Source organism: Anabrus simplex, chromosome 3 (assembly GCF_040414725.1).
Source record: "Anabrus simplex isolate iqAnaSimp1 chromosome 3, ASM4041472v1, whole genome shotgun sequence".
Lineage (NCBI taxonomy): Eukaryota > Metazoa > Arthropoda > Insecta > Orthoptera > Tettigoniidae > Anabrus > Anabrus simplex.
The window spans coordinates 356,122,108-356,137,320 of record NC_090267.1 but is presented as its reverse complement, the minus strand read 5'-3'; the positions used below and the strand labels follow the sequence as shown (position 1 = coordinate 356,137,320).

The 15,213-nt window shown below is 38.4% G+C and overlaps 1 protein-coding gene across 3 annotated transcripts in view; it reads right to left on the bottom strand.

Annotated features, from left to right (window-relative positions):
• The window catches only part of Stim (stromal interaction molecule), a 424,265-nt gene that overhangs the window by 19,456 nt on the left and 389,596 nt on the right, over nt 1-15,213 (bottom strand). For all 3 annotated transcript variants that reach the window (XM_067143252.2, XM_067143251.2, XM_067143253.2), the window contains exons 12-13: nt 7,991-8,126; nt 7,759-7,837 (exon numbers count right to left, since the gene is read on the bottom strand). In XM_067143252.2, coding sequence (XP_066999353.2) covers nt 7,759-7,837; nt 7,991-8,126 — 215 coding nt within the window. The remainder of the gene's footprint in view (nt 1-7,758; nt 7,838-7,990; nt 8,127-15,213) is intronic.

Here is a 15,213-nt window from a genome sequence, read left to right as displayed (position 1 = left end):
CACCATCTGGAAGAGGAGAGCCATGTTCTTTGGACACATCTACAGAATGGACCCGGGAAGACTGATCAACCAGATAGTAAGGTTTTTTGAGACCAGAAAAACTGTGGTATGCTGGCATCAGGAAGTGAAGAAGGACCTGACAGAAATGGGAATACAAGGATCAGAAATAAGCAACAGGGAAACTTCATCATCATCATCATCATCATCTGTTTACCCTCCAGGGTCGGCTTTTCCCTCGGACTGAGCGAGGGATCCCACCTCTACCGCCTCAAGGGCAGTGTCCTGGAGCTTCAGACTCTTGGTTGTGGATACAACTGGGGAGAATGACCAGTACCTCGCCCAGGCGGCCTTACCTGCTATGATGAACAGGGGCCTTGTGAAGGGATGGGAAGATTGGAAGGGATAGGCAAGGATGAGGGAAGGAAGCGGCCGTGGCCTTATGTTAGGTACCATCCCGGCATTCGCCTGGAGGAGAAGTGGGAAACCACGGAAAACCACTTCCAGGATGGCTGAGGTGGGAATCGAATCCACCTCTACTCAGTTGACCTCCCGAGGCTGAGTGGACCCCGTTCCAGCCCTCATAGCCCTTTTCAAATTTCGTGGCAGAGCCGGGAATCGAACCCGGGGCTCCGGGGGTGGCAGCTAATCATGCTAACTACTACACCACAGAGACGGACAACAGGGAAACTTACAAGTCAAAAATAAAGAAAACAAAGAGTTTCCAAGGAAAAGCTAGTTTGTGGACACAAACACCATGGACGGAAGGGAGAAGAAGGTTGCAGAGTGAAAGAAGGAAGGATTACTGGGTGCAGATCAGAGCCCAGAAGCAGCTGAAATCGAATTAACGTGGTCCACAGTTGGCCAAAACGAAAGAAGAAATACAATAATAATAATAATAATAATAATAATAATAATAATAATAATAATAATAATAATAATAATAATAATAATAATAATAATGGAGATATTCACAATTATTATATTTTTCACAAACTTCCCAATATCCTCACTAATATTTGTTCCATCTAAAACCTATACATATCAGTTGTTATAGAAACTTTAATTTATTTGTGTATCACTTATATTTTTACTGCGTGGAAGATAGTAACAAATTTATATTTTTAGTGCAAAGTCCATCAATGCTGAACACAATACGAGAAATAAAGGGAGGTGAAAATGAAAGACACCCTTGACCTTGGATGCCCTAGTATTGCCAAGCCAGAAGAAAAGTAGATGCAGAGGCTTACAACGTCCTAAGTCCATAAAACGGATCAACAAAAACACACACTATAATAATAAGCTTTTGGGCCTTTTCTGTGTCAGAAAACAAGGTAAAATCTTGTCTGTTCATAAGCAAGACTTCTTTAATAATGAAGGTCTGAATTTAAGACTGCTTAACCAGGCCAAATCTAAGTTCCTTCAAATGGCTCAGAAACAGGCAGTTTCTCACACAAACCCTGATGCTAGTGAAATTGTCGTCAGTCTTCTCAAGAAGCCCTTGGACGAGAACCAAATGGTAGTTCTAGTTAGGGGGACATAATTTTGCTGTCGCTCCCTCTGAAATTCCGAATGAGGGGTTAATTACTTCCGTTGAGGCAGTCATCCACAAACTATCTATCGATGAGCCTGAGGAAGTACATCAGGAATATGAGAGTATGATAAGGTCTGCTGTAATACCCGCGCCCAATTTAACAAAAGGCGAGAGGGGAGCTCCGAAGGAACTCAAAGATAATTCTGAACTGACCATTCTCTCATGTAACGTGACAGTGGTAATAGTCACTGACAAGTATAAGAAGATCTCAGCTATGTTGTCAGAGCCTGTTTACAGACTGAGCTCACATGACCCTACCACTTGTGTGTCCAACACCACTGTGAAGCTCTTAAGGCAGTCCTTGATTTCAAAAGAGGGACTAAACATCTGACTCTGGGGGACACTCTGCCACTGAGATTATATGGACTAACAAATATCCATTTAAAAAAATGTTCCCCTCAGACCAACAGTTAGTGTGAGAGGTTCTCCTACACATGCTTTCGCTAAATATCTAAGAAAATTGCTTCAGCCACTTATAGAATGTACTGAATCTTACATTAGAGACTCTCTGTATTTCAATAATAACTTGTCAACCATAACCCTTCAATCCAATGCACTTCTGGTGATTTTTGATGTGGAGTTCTTGTTAAGTAAAGAGCCGACTGACTCTCTACTCCCTGAGGACATTACTAAGCTATTTCATCATTGCATGACTTCCAGATGTTTTTTGTGGGATGGGCAATTTTACAAACAGACAGTTGGTGTGGCTACGGGAAGTCTACTTTAGCTAGTAGTGGCTAATTTCTTTATGGAGCATTTTGAAAAGGAGGCTATTGCTTTGGCGTCCATCAAACCAATGATTTGTTGGAGGTATGTTGACAATACATTTGTGGTCTGAACAGAAGGTCTTGAGAAACTTCACCTATTTCTAAAACACCCAAATCAGCAGCATCCTTCAATTAAATTCACTATGGAGATGGAGTATGAAAGAAACCTGGCGGCTCTTTAGGCCTATCTCTATGCAGATTCTCACCACCATCCAGCACAAAAACAGGGTATTCTCATGATACTTTCCATGAAGGTGAAACAAATCTTTGAGCTATCAACTATCCAGGAGGAAATGGATACATTCAAAGTCGCGTTCAAGGTTAATGGTTACCATGATGTACAGATTCATAAAGCCCTGCATTCGATAGGGATGACTACGCAAAACTCACAGAATGAAGAAGTGAAGGGAGCTTGCTTTCATCCACAATACCACAGACTGAATTGCAAACACAAATATAAAAACCGTGTTTGGCACTGTCATAAAAACCACTCACAGTTGAGGTAACAGCAAGGACAAATTGTCCCCGCTATTACACCCTGGGGTGTACAAAATTCCTTGTACTTGCAGCAAGGTATGGATTGGCCTGACATGCCGGTCCATTGGTACTCATATCAAGGAACACCAACAAAACATCTATCTCAATCAGCCAGGCAAGTCAGCAATGGATCATGATGTTGTGTTCCAAGATGTTCAAGCTCTTACCCACACTAAACACTACAGGTCTAGGATTAAACGGGAAGCTGTGGAAATATGTAAAAATTCTAATAATTTCAACAGGGACACTACACTGGCTATCAATTAAGTAATACAGGGTTGAGAGCCATTAAGAATTTATGTAGGTAGTGTTCTTCCCTATCCTTTCACTACTGTTATTTTGTTTCAGTGAGTTTCCAAATTCATACTCTCCTCATCACAAGATGATTCATTCTGTGCCCAGCGAGCCATCTAGTGACAAATGAGAGTACCACTTACTATAGACCAATGGTAAAGCATTCTTAAATTCAAACTTTCATTATTAGAGACGCCTTGCTCGTGAACAGATGAGATTTTCTTCTGAAGACGCAGAGCAAAGTTCCCCGCAAAATGTAAAGTACTTTACCTTGTTTTCTGACGTGACAAAAGTCCAAAAGCTTATTACCATATCTACAATTATGGGCTGTGAAAGCATCAATCTTAAAAACGTACACTGATTGTTATTAACTGAGATGTATTCTCTCTCTTTGGTTGTCACTTATCTTCACTACATGGTATTACTGCTGCAATTGCATAACAACTAACCCATCAACAATGAGTTCAATAACAAAACAGCAACATAAACTTCATGAAGTGAACCCCTCGCCTCTGGGTGTATTACAGCAGCAACAAAATGAGCCAGACTGATTACATCCCCATATTGTGGCATGATTTTAAATTTGTTCAAGATGCGAAGGTTATGCCTAGAGTGGCTATCCAACAATGATGCAAGTTCTCTGAATGCATATCAAACCTCCTACTTGAAGGAGAGAAGAGCGTTATCATAGCACAGATAAAATATAAAGAATATGGTATTACCTATCCACCTATTATCAATGCTGAAACAAAAAGAAATACTCTAAAGCAAGAGTTTCCAATGAACAGCCCTTGAGGCACTTTCTGGTGGCCCAAGAAGTTAAATAAAAATACATTAATTTAATAAATGCATATTTTTCAATATATATAATTGCAGAAGAAATGGCAAGCTTTTCTTTGGGACTGCTGAGAAAGAAATATAACAGGTGGATTTGATTTTGCAGTCAGTAATAAACTCAACTGAACCATTGTTTTGGAATACTATGTTTCATTCGCATTAGCTCGGCCTTTATCGGTCTACCACTTAGCTAAGTGGAATGAACTCATCCACTGCTTCGGTGGAATTAACTTTCACTGTTTATTATTATTATGTCGATAGTTCACTCGACACTTCTATATGGTGCCGAAGTCTGGGCTGAATCTCCGAAGTTTGAAAAATACCGGCGAAGGATAGCTGCGGTACAGCGGAGATCAGCTTTGCGTATTACAAGCGCATATCGCACAGTATCCGAACCTTCGGTCCTTACGATAGCAGCGGTAGCACTGATTGATTTACTTGCCTTCGAGAGACAGGAAGTCTTACAAGTTGTCCATTTCATGACCGTATCGATGTTTAATCAAGAAGTAAGTATAAATAACCACCTAATCAATACTTTATTAATGCCTCAGGCAAAATTGAATAAAATTAAAACTTACAGGACATGTTTCGACCACTTAGTGGTCCTCTTCAGCTGTATAAATAAAGAACTGAAACGAAAAACATTGACAATAAGCACAAATAAAAGTTCTTTGGAGACTCCTTTGATAAAAATGGTGGTCGTCAGAATAGGTCATCTTGCCTTTCGTTCTTGTTTGGAAAAGATGTTTATTCTGCGCTGTCTAGAGGGTCTGTCTTTGAGCGCGACCTGGTGAAGTAACGATGTGATACAGTTTGACAGTTCATGGAAAGCTCTGGAGAGAAGGGAAGTAGAGTTTCATCGTCATCTAAAATAACATGTGAGGGAGGAGGGAGATTGGGCTGTGCTTCTGCGATGTCGTGTTTGATTATATCTCTTGTTCTTCTAGTCTGTTTCATGTCTACCCATTTGCTAATATTCTCATATAAGATGTTTTTATGCTCGTTGTTTTCGTTGAGATTCTCTTCACCGTTTTCCAATTTATCAAGAACGATGTGGATGTTTTCCAGGTTGTTCATAAGATTACCTTTATTAATCATACAGATAATTTGAAGGTCCTGTTTTATATTGGTGAATTTGTGGTTGGACTCTTTCATATGGGATCCCATGGCAGAGAATCTTTTGTATCTTTCAGCATTGACGTGTTCTTGATATCTAATTGAGAAGTTCCTTCCAGATTGTCCCACGTAAGTTTTTTTACATTGAGCACAAGTCAGCTTATAAACACCCGATTCCTGGAATTCGTCATCTTTAAGTTTATTAGCTTTATTATGACTAAAGAACCTATGTTTCGTGTTGTTGTTTGTAGTGAAGGCTACCTTGGTATTGTGTTTCTTGAATAAGTTGGTGATTTCGTAAATCTTCGGGTTATTAAAGGTGAATTTTACATATCCTTTTTCTTTTTCTGAATGCTGTTTAAGTTTAATTTGTTGTTGGTATTTGCATTTAGTGATGATTTTATTGATGAATTTCAAACTGAAACCATTATGTAGAGCCTGTTGACGAATGAAAGTTCCTTTTTTCTGTCTGTTTCTGTTAGCGGAATTTCAAAGGCTCTGTTGACGAAACTATAATAAGCTGATTTCTTTTGCGAGATGGGATGTAAAGAATCACTTTTGAATGTAGTCGGGGTAAAAGTGGGTTTCCTGTAGATTTTAAATTGGAAATGGTTGTCTTTACGAATTGTTTGGATATCCAGAAAATTGAGTACGCCTTTCTCTTCTTCTTCAGCTGTAAATTTTATGTTTGGGTCTAAATTATTCAAAGTATTAAGGATACTGTGACTATCATTTATTTCCTTGTTAATTATGGCATAGGTATCATCAACATATCGAAGCCAGAGATCGAGTCCTTTAATGTGACCTACTATCTGAGTGTGTTCCAAAAAGTCGAGGTAAATGTTAGCTAAAATTCCAGAAGCCGGCGCTCCCATTGGAAGTCCATCTTGCTGATATATTTTATTATTAAAAGAGAAGAAATAGTGGTTCAAAACGAATTCCAAGATAGTAATGAAGTTTTCTATTTCAGGTATACTGATACGTTTGTGAAATAATAAATTCCAGTAAGTTCTCCTAATGGTATGTTGTGTCTGTTCTATCACAAAAGTGAAAGTCGTTTTTCATTTCTTATGGAAATAAAAGATTATGGATCTGGCAGTGGCAAGAGGTTTCTAACATGTCCCTCCAAAAGTGTGTGAAACATTCTTTTCCAGATTGGAAGGAAAATGAAAACTGAGTTCATCGAGGTCGATGTGGGACAATATTTTTTATGGAAGTCTTGACTTGATTGAGACAATTTCAGTAGTGCTGTCAGGAACTGGTTTGAACACACTTTGGACATTATTCCTAAACTGGTCTACTGCATATTTAAAGTGCCGATTCATCTTCAAAGCGACAGAAGTCTGCAGAGATCTTCATGCTCGAAAATCTGTTTTAAGTCTACTCATAAACTATCACAGGTGGCCTCAAGCTAGTTTTGGTGAGCAATTTACTTCATATACTTCATTTGATTAAAGTTTTCATTGCTGTCTGGTATATGTTTTATTTGCACAAAGTGAAAAACTCTGTTTAAAAAGTATTTTCTCAAGTTATGTAATGTGCAATATTGCTTTTGATTTTCGTAGTGTTTCACTTCATCTTGCATTTGGAGACTGGGAAAAAACTCTTTGACAGTAGTATTCACAAGTCTAAACAATTGGGTGTTGTATGTGGGTATTTGCATATCAGTGTAACCTCCATTAAAACAGCTGAACATGTAGCATTGGTGCATTCCTCCACTAGCGCCGATTTGCGGGGGTGTACTTAAACTTGGCGAGTGATTTCACACACACACACACACACACACACACACACACACACACACACACACACACACACACACACACACACACACACACACACACTCTCTCTCTCTCTCTCTCTCTCTCTCTCTCTCTCTCTCACACACACTCACTCACTCACTCACTCACTCACTCACTCTCTCTCTCTCTTTTCTAATCTTTGGCTGCCTCAACAATTTTCATATTTTATAATTTTATCGAGGATGTGATGTGATAATTTTTTAGAGTATATAGTATATACAATATTTTTGGGTTAATGATAATTCTATCCAGCAACAAGATATTTATACCATTAAATTTTGAAATAATATTGTAGAAAAACCAAAATCCCAATGGTGCAAGTCCTATTTCATATATTTATTTCTTGCTTTAAGATTCTTTTATGAACAGAATGCTTATTTTATGGTGCAACACAAGCTTTACAACTTAAGCTACTATATATATGGATACTTCCTCCTGACAGATCAAGCATATATCTGTCTACAGCAATAATCGACTAAATGTGACCAACTTCAAGTGTGAGATCAGAGAGTAAAGCCCTTAGAAAGCATAAACTAATAGGAATGCCTGGATCATACCTTTAGGGTAATGACAAATAATTATGCAATACTGGACTGAAAGTGGCAGAGAAAACTAGAAATTTAGGAGAAATTATGTCCCACTTCTGTCTTGTACAGCACAAATTAACATGAAGTCACTGAGACACAAATGAGGGTGGTGTGATGAAATGCTGACAGCTGAAGGCCTGATCATTTATGAGCTCTCTAGAGCAATATTACCCATATCATTTACATATTAATAATAGAGTTCTGGTTGTATTAAAATAAATTCTTACCTCTTTGTCACCTAGAAGCATAGTAGTATCCTGGCTATAAGATCGTATCATACGACTCTTCCCAAAATCATCTGACCAACTGGAAGAAAAAAAAAAGTGTTATGTAACATTTATAAATACTTTAAAACAAAAGGACTTGGGACACTTTCTCCTTTCCACGCAATGAAGGAAAGCCAAGAGCAAATTTAATGACATGAGAGAGAATTCCACCAATCAATGAATGATCACATACCTATCACCTCCAACTGTGAAATGCACATTACTGACAAGACTCCTTGAATCTTGCTGGAAGTCATCATCAAGCTCCAACTTCCCTGTCTCACTTTCTGATGAATCTGCTTCTTTCCAATGCATATTTTCTAAACAACCTGAAAAAAAAAAAAAAAAAATATTTTAATGAGAATTAATAGCATGCAATTAATATTCAGCCATCATTTAAAGGTCCGTCTCCATGGCTAAATGGTTAGTGTGCTGGCGTTTGGTCCATGGGGTCCCAGGTTTGATTCTAGCCGGGATGGAGATTTTAACTTTCACTGGTTAATTCTGCTAGTGTGGGGGCTGGGTATGTGTGCCATTTTCAGCATTAGAATTCATCCTCATAGACGCACAGGTCGCCTATTAGGTGTCAACTCAAAAGACTTGCATCAGTCCTCTTCGAAGGCCACACACCATTATTGTTATCATTTAAAGAAAATGGATGAAACGGTGAAGAGATTTCTGCAGATTGACTACCTTTTAAAGGATCAATCAAATGTCCATTTGACAGGCCATAAAAGTTTACAAACATCAATCAGATTTCTATTATGCTGAAAATTCACTAACATTCATCAGGTTTATTTTTTGCAGACCCTGAACATTCCAAAGTATTTTATGAACTGAGGCTCACTGTTTCATACTCTTCAATCAAGGGTATGGACAAATGATTAACAGTGTCAAAAAAAAAAGTAGCCTCCGTGGCTCAGACGGCAGTGCGCTGGCCTCTCACCGCTGGATACCGTGGTTCAAATCCCAGTCTCTCCATGTGAGATAGTGCTGGACAAAGCGGAGGCAGGACAGGTTTTTCTCCGGGTACTCCAGTTTTCCCTGTCATCTTTCATTCCAGCAACACTCTCCATTAACATTTCATTTCATCTGTCAGTCATTTATCATTGCCCCAGAGGAGTGCGACAGGATTCGGTAGCAGCCGGCACATTTCCTATCCTCGCCGCTAGATGGGGGTTTCATTCATTCCATTCCTGACTCGGTCGAATGACTGGAAACAGGCTGTGGACACTCTCTCTCTCTCTCTGATATATAAAATGCTGGGGATGCCTGAAATTTAAAGGAAAAAAAAAAGCCTTCAAATATCTTCTTCCTGATCTTTTCCCTGTTACCTGGGGTTGGCACTTTGTATGGATTCAGTCCAGTTTTTAGCTGGATGCCTTTCTTGATGCTAACCCTATTTGGTGGGATGTATTCACTATTGTGTGTTTCTGTCATGGTTTGTAGTGTGATGTAGTGTGTGTAGATGAAGATATGTATTGAGATAAACACAAACACCTAGTCCCCAAACCAGAGTAACCAAATCCCATCCAGGAATTCAACCTCGGTCCCTCTGAACCAAAGATCAGTATGCTGACCATTCAGTCAAGGAGCCAGACCCTACAAACGCAAATAACACAAATCAATGCCATCTCACTTTATACAAAGTGGAAAAGGGTTGCCATAAACTTCCATATAAGTAAACAATCTAAACCAGTTTCAAGAATTATATTGTGAGGCCACTTCGGTAATGGTTTATTTGTATTACTACATCCCCAAAGTTTTAGCAAATTCCTTTAGCTCCAGCTGCACAAAAGAGAGACTTTAACAAACAGATGTTGCACTTATCTTAACAGTTCTTTTTTTAAATTTTTGTTTTTAAATTTAGAATTTGCTTTGTCGCACCGACACAGCGACGATGGGATAGGAAAGGCCTAGGAGTGGGATGGAAGCAGCCATAGCCTTAATTAAAGCCTAGTGTGAAAATGAGAAACCACGGAAAACCATCTTCAGGGCTACTGACAGTGAGGTTCGAACCCACTATCTCCCGGATGCAAGCTCACAGCTGCGGGCTCCAAACTGCACGGCCAGCTCACCAGGTCTTAACAGTTCCAGTGCTAATACAAACATTTATATTACAGTTGTTCCTGTAGAGTATAGTATATTCATTCACTTTTTGAGGCATTGGTGGGAGACAATTAAGAGATTTCCGCTAAACGTAAAGTTATTCCCCAGTCTCAACATTCTCCTGATATGAGACTGTGTTATTTCTTCCCTCCCTGGATGTACAGAATTCTGAAAAGAAGGTAGCAAAAGACACCACATATAAGGTGAAAAATATACCAGGAATAACATTCTCAGGCTGCTTCAAATAATAGCTGTATTGTATAACTGCAGAAGGAACTACATTACTCATTAGTGGCCGAGCTGAATATTTTATTTTTTTACAATGCCAGTCCTGGAATGTTTATGAAAAAGGTTGTAATGAAAACTTCATAGAATTAAATAATCTTGTTAAAAATGCAAATTAAATGAAATGGCATATGGCTTTTTGTGCCGGGAGTGTCCGAGGACAAGTTCGGCTCGCCAGGTGCAGGTCTTTTGATTTGAGGCCGTAGGAAACCTGTGCGTCGTGATGGGGATGAAATGATGATGAAGATGACACATACACCCAGCCCCCATGCCAGCGAAATTAACCAATGATGGTTAAAATTCCTGACCCTGCCGGGAATCAAACCCGGGCCCCTGTGACCAAAGGCCAGCACGCTAACCATTTAGCCATGGAGCCGGACAAAATGCAAATACAATAGTAAAGTCAATAAAACCACAGTGACTATCTAGAACTGATCTTCTAATGGGTAGTGATTCTGTGTAGTCAATTTGGTAGAGAGACTATTACAGAAATACAAAAATGTAACATACGTTATAATTTGATGGCAATTAGCTTTTCAAAGAATTCAAAATGATATTAGTTAACATCACTGTTTATATTAGAAGGAAAAAATGTCCAGAAAAATGGTTATACAGGGTGTTTGGAAAAGGGACTCTAAATTCTAAACTTCTAATGCCAATTTACTGAAATTAATATTGTGTGCATTGTTACTTGGAAATAGGATGCGCACCCCAAAATTCATGTAGGCACCTGTGGCATCTACCAGTTTCCTCAAACAGCCAAGAATGGAATCCACTGTCTTCTGCAGGAAGTTACACGAGACATTGGTGATACCGTCCCAAATTCATGCTTTCAATTCTTCCAGTGTGCAAGGTTTTATCCAGTAGACCTCATTCTATGCCCAACCCTACAGGAAAATGTCACAGGGAGTGAGGTCTGGACTTCTTGCAGGCCATTTGTGATGTCTGCATCGCCTCAGCCAATGCCCCGGAGATTTCTCATTCAACCCATGGATTGAAAATTAAACATGAAAATAATACATGGCACTAATATTATTGTTATTAATGTTTTCCCATCCAGACACCATGGGCCATATGTAATCTTCAAGCATCTCATGGTAGTGTAATAGATTCATAGTGTCACGCAGAAGATATGACTCGGTAACATTTGTGACTTTTGGACGATTCTGCATCTTCTCCATCATAATGGAATTGTGTTCCGCCAAGTAATGACAACTGTGCTGACTTACGAAACGTCCCATGTGGAAGACAGCCTCATCACTCCAGAGTTTTGTTTGTTTTGGAACAGTTGAGACCAGTCCTTGTGCCAACCCAGCATCAACTCTATAGTCCATTCTGCAATCAGAGTCTTCTGGTATCAGGCCTCTCCAGAGGCCACACATTATTTCAGTTGCTGCATGGGGTGGGGTTTCGATGGGCAGAAATGCAATTCCTTCTTTAATATCTTCCATATCACGTACCTTGTGAGTCCACTTTCATGATCTGCCTGACGTGTTGATTTAGCCAGCTGTAACTGAACATTTCCCTCATATTTGTCACTTTCTCCTCAGTCTAGAACATGGATGGATGGGCACTTCTTCTTGCATTCCTTTCCTTCACTGTACACCATCGTCTCTGAACGAGAACAATGGAATTCTACACTTCACAGCACGGAGTAATCTGCGCCTGCTCCCGAACAGACATATGGTCAGCTATCCTTGTTACTGTTGAACGTACCCCTCTTAAGGCCAGAGTATATACTTCCTATTTAATATGTATACGTACACTTTACTTTCACCAATTCCACTGATATTAAAAATTCTACAGCCATTAATTAATACGGTACCTAGTTACCTTCTATCCATCGTATATGTGTAGCTAAGAATAGCTTTATGCTTGAAGAATGGATTAGCGACTGTTGGACAGACAGAAATAATATTTATTTTTTTCCTAAGGTATGTAAAAGGAATTATTATTAAGTTTCTAATCTCAGAATTCACTGGGGCAAGGACAAAGAAGATAATGGAATAACTCCTAGGAAGTGGAGAGATATTGCTGTTTCATATAACAGCTGGAATAGATGAAATTTCACAAGTAGTGTTGAACTATAGTGGCAAGGTAGGAATAAATAGACTGCACTGAGTAAATCAACATAGGATTTAAGTAAGGTATTTTCAATATGGATAAACTCGGTAACAGAACCAATGTAGAGTCAAGCTTTGGTGAGAATTGATGGCAAAATGAGTCCATAGTTGAAATTAGTTAGAGATATTTAGCAAGCCTGTAATCTTCTGCCCCTTTTCTTCATCATTTTGAAGACTGACTTACTACATGGATGGGATTCAGCTGATTAACAATATAGTTTGAGTATTTTGGTTTATGCAGAGGCTTAGTTTTAACATCTTCAGACTATGGATAAAAAATATTGTACCTCCTTTTTTAACCATTTTGTCAGTGGCTGCCTGTGGTATGTAAATTATAAGTAGAGAACAAATTTGTAAAATCTTGAAGTTCCATACATCATTAACAGTTTCCACCAGAGCAAGACCATATCAGGGGAAAAATATTCAGTGATATAAATATGGTGAAGAGACACAAATGCCTTCTTGTCAGTTTATATTTGAATACCGGTACTTTTTTGGTTGTTGTGACCTCCAAATATTTTTTACTCACTATCTCAATTCTAAACTTGAGTTGTTTAGACCATTATGTTTTAGGAAAGTAAGATAAATTTTATTTCATTTCCATCTGGTTTTGAGTTTGAAGATGTTAATGGCAGACTGCAGTCAAAAACCATGAAAGCTAACCTGTACAAGATAAGGAAGATATTGATGAGAAGAAACCAAGGAGGTTAAATGATATTTAAGAAATTCAAAAATTATGCAATTGGACCATTTCAAGTGCATAGGATGCATTTTCTCTCAGGATGATGGAGTGAGAGAAATCAATCAATGGTGTAACAACTTAATGTAGCAAATACACAGCTGAGATCAACAAGAAGGTAAAAAATTATTCTTATATCAGTCTGTTTTCAGGATAACTTCGCTCTCTGCTGTATGGGAGGTAAAGCCAGGTGAACTCCACACATACCTTATTCGTAAGCTGCAGGAAATGAACACGAAATAATAATTATAAGTAAAGGAACGGTAGCAATAATGGCAGGATAACATTCTTTTTGCTATTTGCTTTACGTCGCACCAACACAGATAGGTCTTATGGCGACGATGGGATAGGAAAGGCCTAGGAAGTGGAAGGAAGTGGCCGTGGCCTTAAGGTACAGCCCCAGCATTTGCCTGGTGTGAAAATGGGAAACTACGGAAAACCATCTTCAGGGCTGCCGACAGTCGGGCTCGAACCCACTATCTCCCAATTACTGGATACTGGCCACACTTAAGCGACTGCAGCTATCGACCTCAGTAGGAGAGCATTTGTAATGGTAAGATGGAGGCTAAGTTGGGAATGAACACATTGGATGAAACTGTGTTTATGAAATGGCTTTCATGGGTCATGTTAAGAGAATGGAGATCAATAAGGAGCTAAGACTTGACCTTCAGGGGTAAGAAAAGTAGAGGAGACTTTCATGACAACGGTGAAATTCCTCTCTAAGAATTCAAGGCAAGGTGCATAGAAGCAGACAAGGCTACAATGCTAGATTCAAACAGAAGTTTTTGAGGCACTTAAGCAAATATGATGAAAAAAAAAAAAAAATTTAAGGAAAGTCGCTACTAATATTAAGAGATGTTGGGAGGGAGGTGTCATTTGGCGGTGGTGATTGATTGTTGCTATAAGGGGAAAACCAACAAGATTACCAGTAAATTAAATGTAACCAAAAATAGAAATAAACATAAAATATATATTCTACTAGCTGCTGAACTGCAGCAGAGATGAGTGGTAGCTGAAACTAGAGCGCACATTTAAATTAACAACAATCAGTGTGATGTTGTTGTTGATCACTTTTATGGGGTCAGGAGACTATAGGCTACTGCATTTAAATTTCTTTCAGCTCAGTGACATTAGGGCATTCATGGTCATGGGAGTATTCTATTTCCACCTCCCTTCACGACTTCCTTTTCTCGTATTATTTTTTTACAGATTTTTCTTATTATTTTCATTAACAGTATGGGCTGATGATCGTGCAGATTTGTACCTTATAAGAACAATCATGACAACAATGACTATCACTGTCATTTAACATGTTACCGTGATGATTAAACAATATTTTCAAGTCAGAAATTTGGCGTTGATGGACTTCCAACTAAAAATTTACATTTATGAATATCTCTGTTATCATAGCCCATGTAGAATAAAAAGGTACGACATACATGATCAAAATTGAAGTTTCTGTAACTGTTGTTAACTCTATGTTATTAAAAAGTAAAAGCACACAAAACTTAAAATATTGGAATTATAACTTACACAACTCTTTAATGTACAGTATCTCCGTTATTATTATTATTATTATTATTATTATTATTAGAAAGTAAAAGTACACAAGTATGAAGGATAAGTTCTCCACCTAATCAATACTTTATTTTACATAGTGTCAATATTATTTACATAAGAGGACAATACCGGTTTCGACCTGTAAATACGTCATCTTCAGCTGTTGAAGAGCCTGCTTAATAGCGACCGTACAGAATAAATACTACTAAAATTAAACAAGAATGCCATTAAAATAAACATGAATGCCACTATTCTAAAAAATACTTAAGGTTAAGGTATATACATAAGGTAGAATTTTTTGGGTTAGAGGGTTTTTTCCCTGGCCCCATGATTTCTACATATTTCAAAAATTATATTTGCTGAGGTTGGATACAATTCTGAGAGTATATCAAGTATCACTGACATTCTGGTGTCAGGCTCGGATATCTAATGTTAAATTCCAACACTATGTCCAACGGTTTTATGAGATGATTCAAAGTGCATTGTTAATCTATGCTAGTCTATATCAAACTTCCTTGTTGAGGTTTACGTTGCTGTGTGCAACATATTGAAATCAATGAAAGTGAGTTGTGGGTACTTCCCTCTTTATACTTGCGTTCC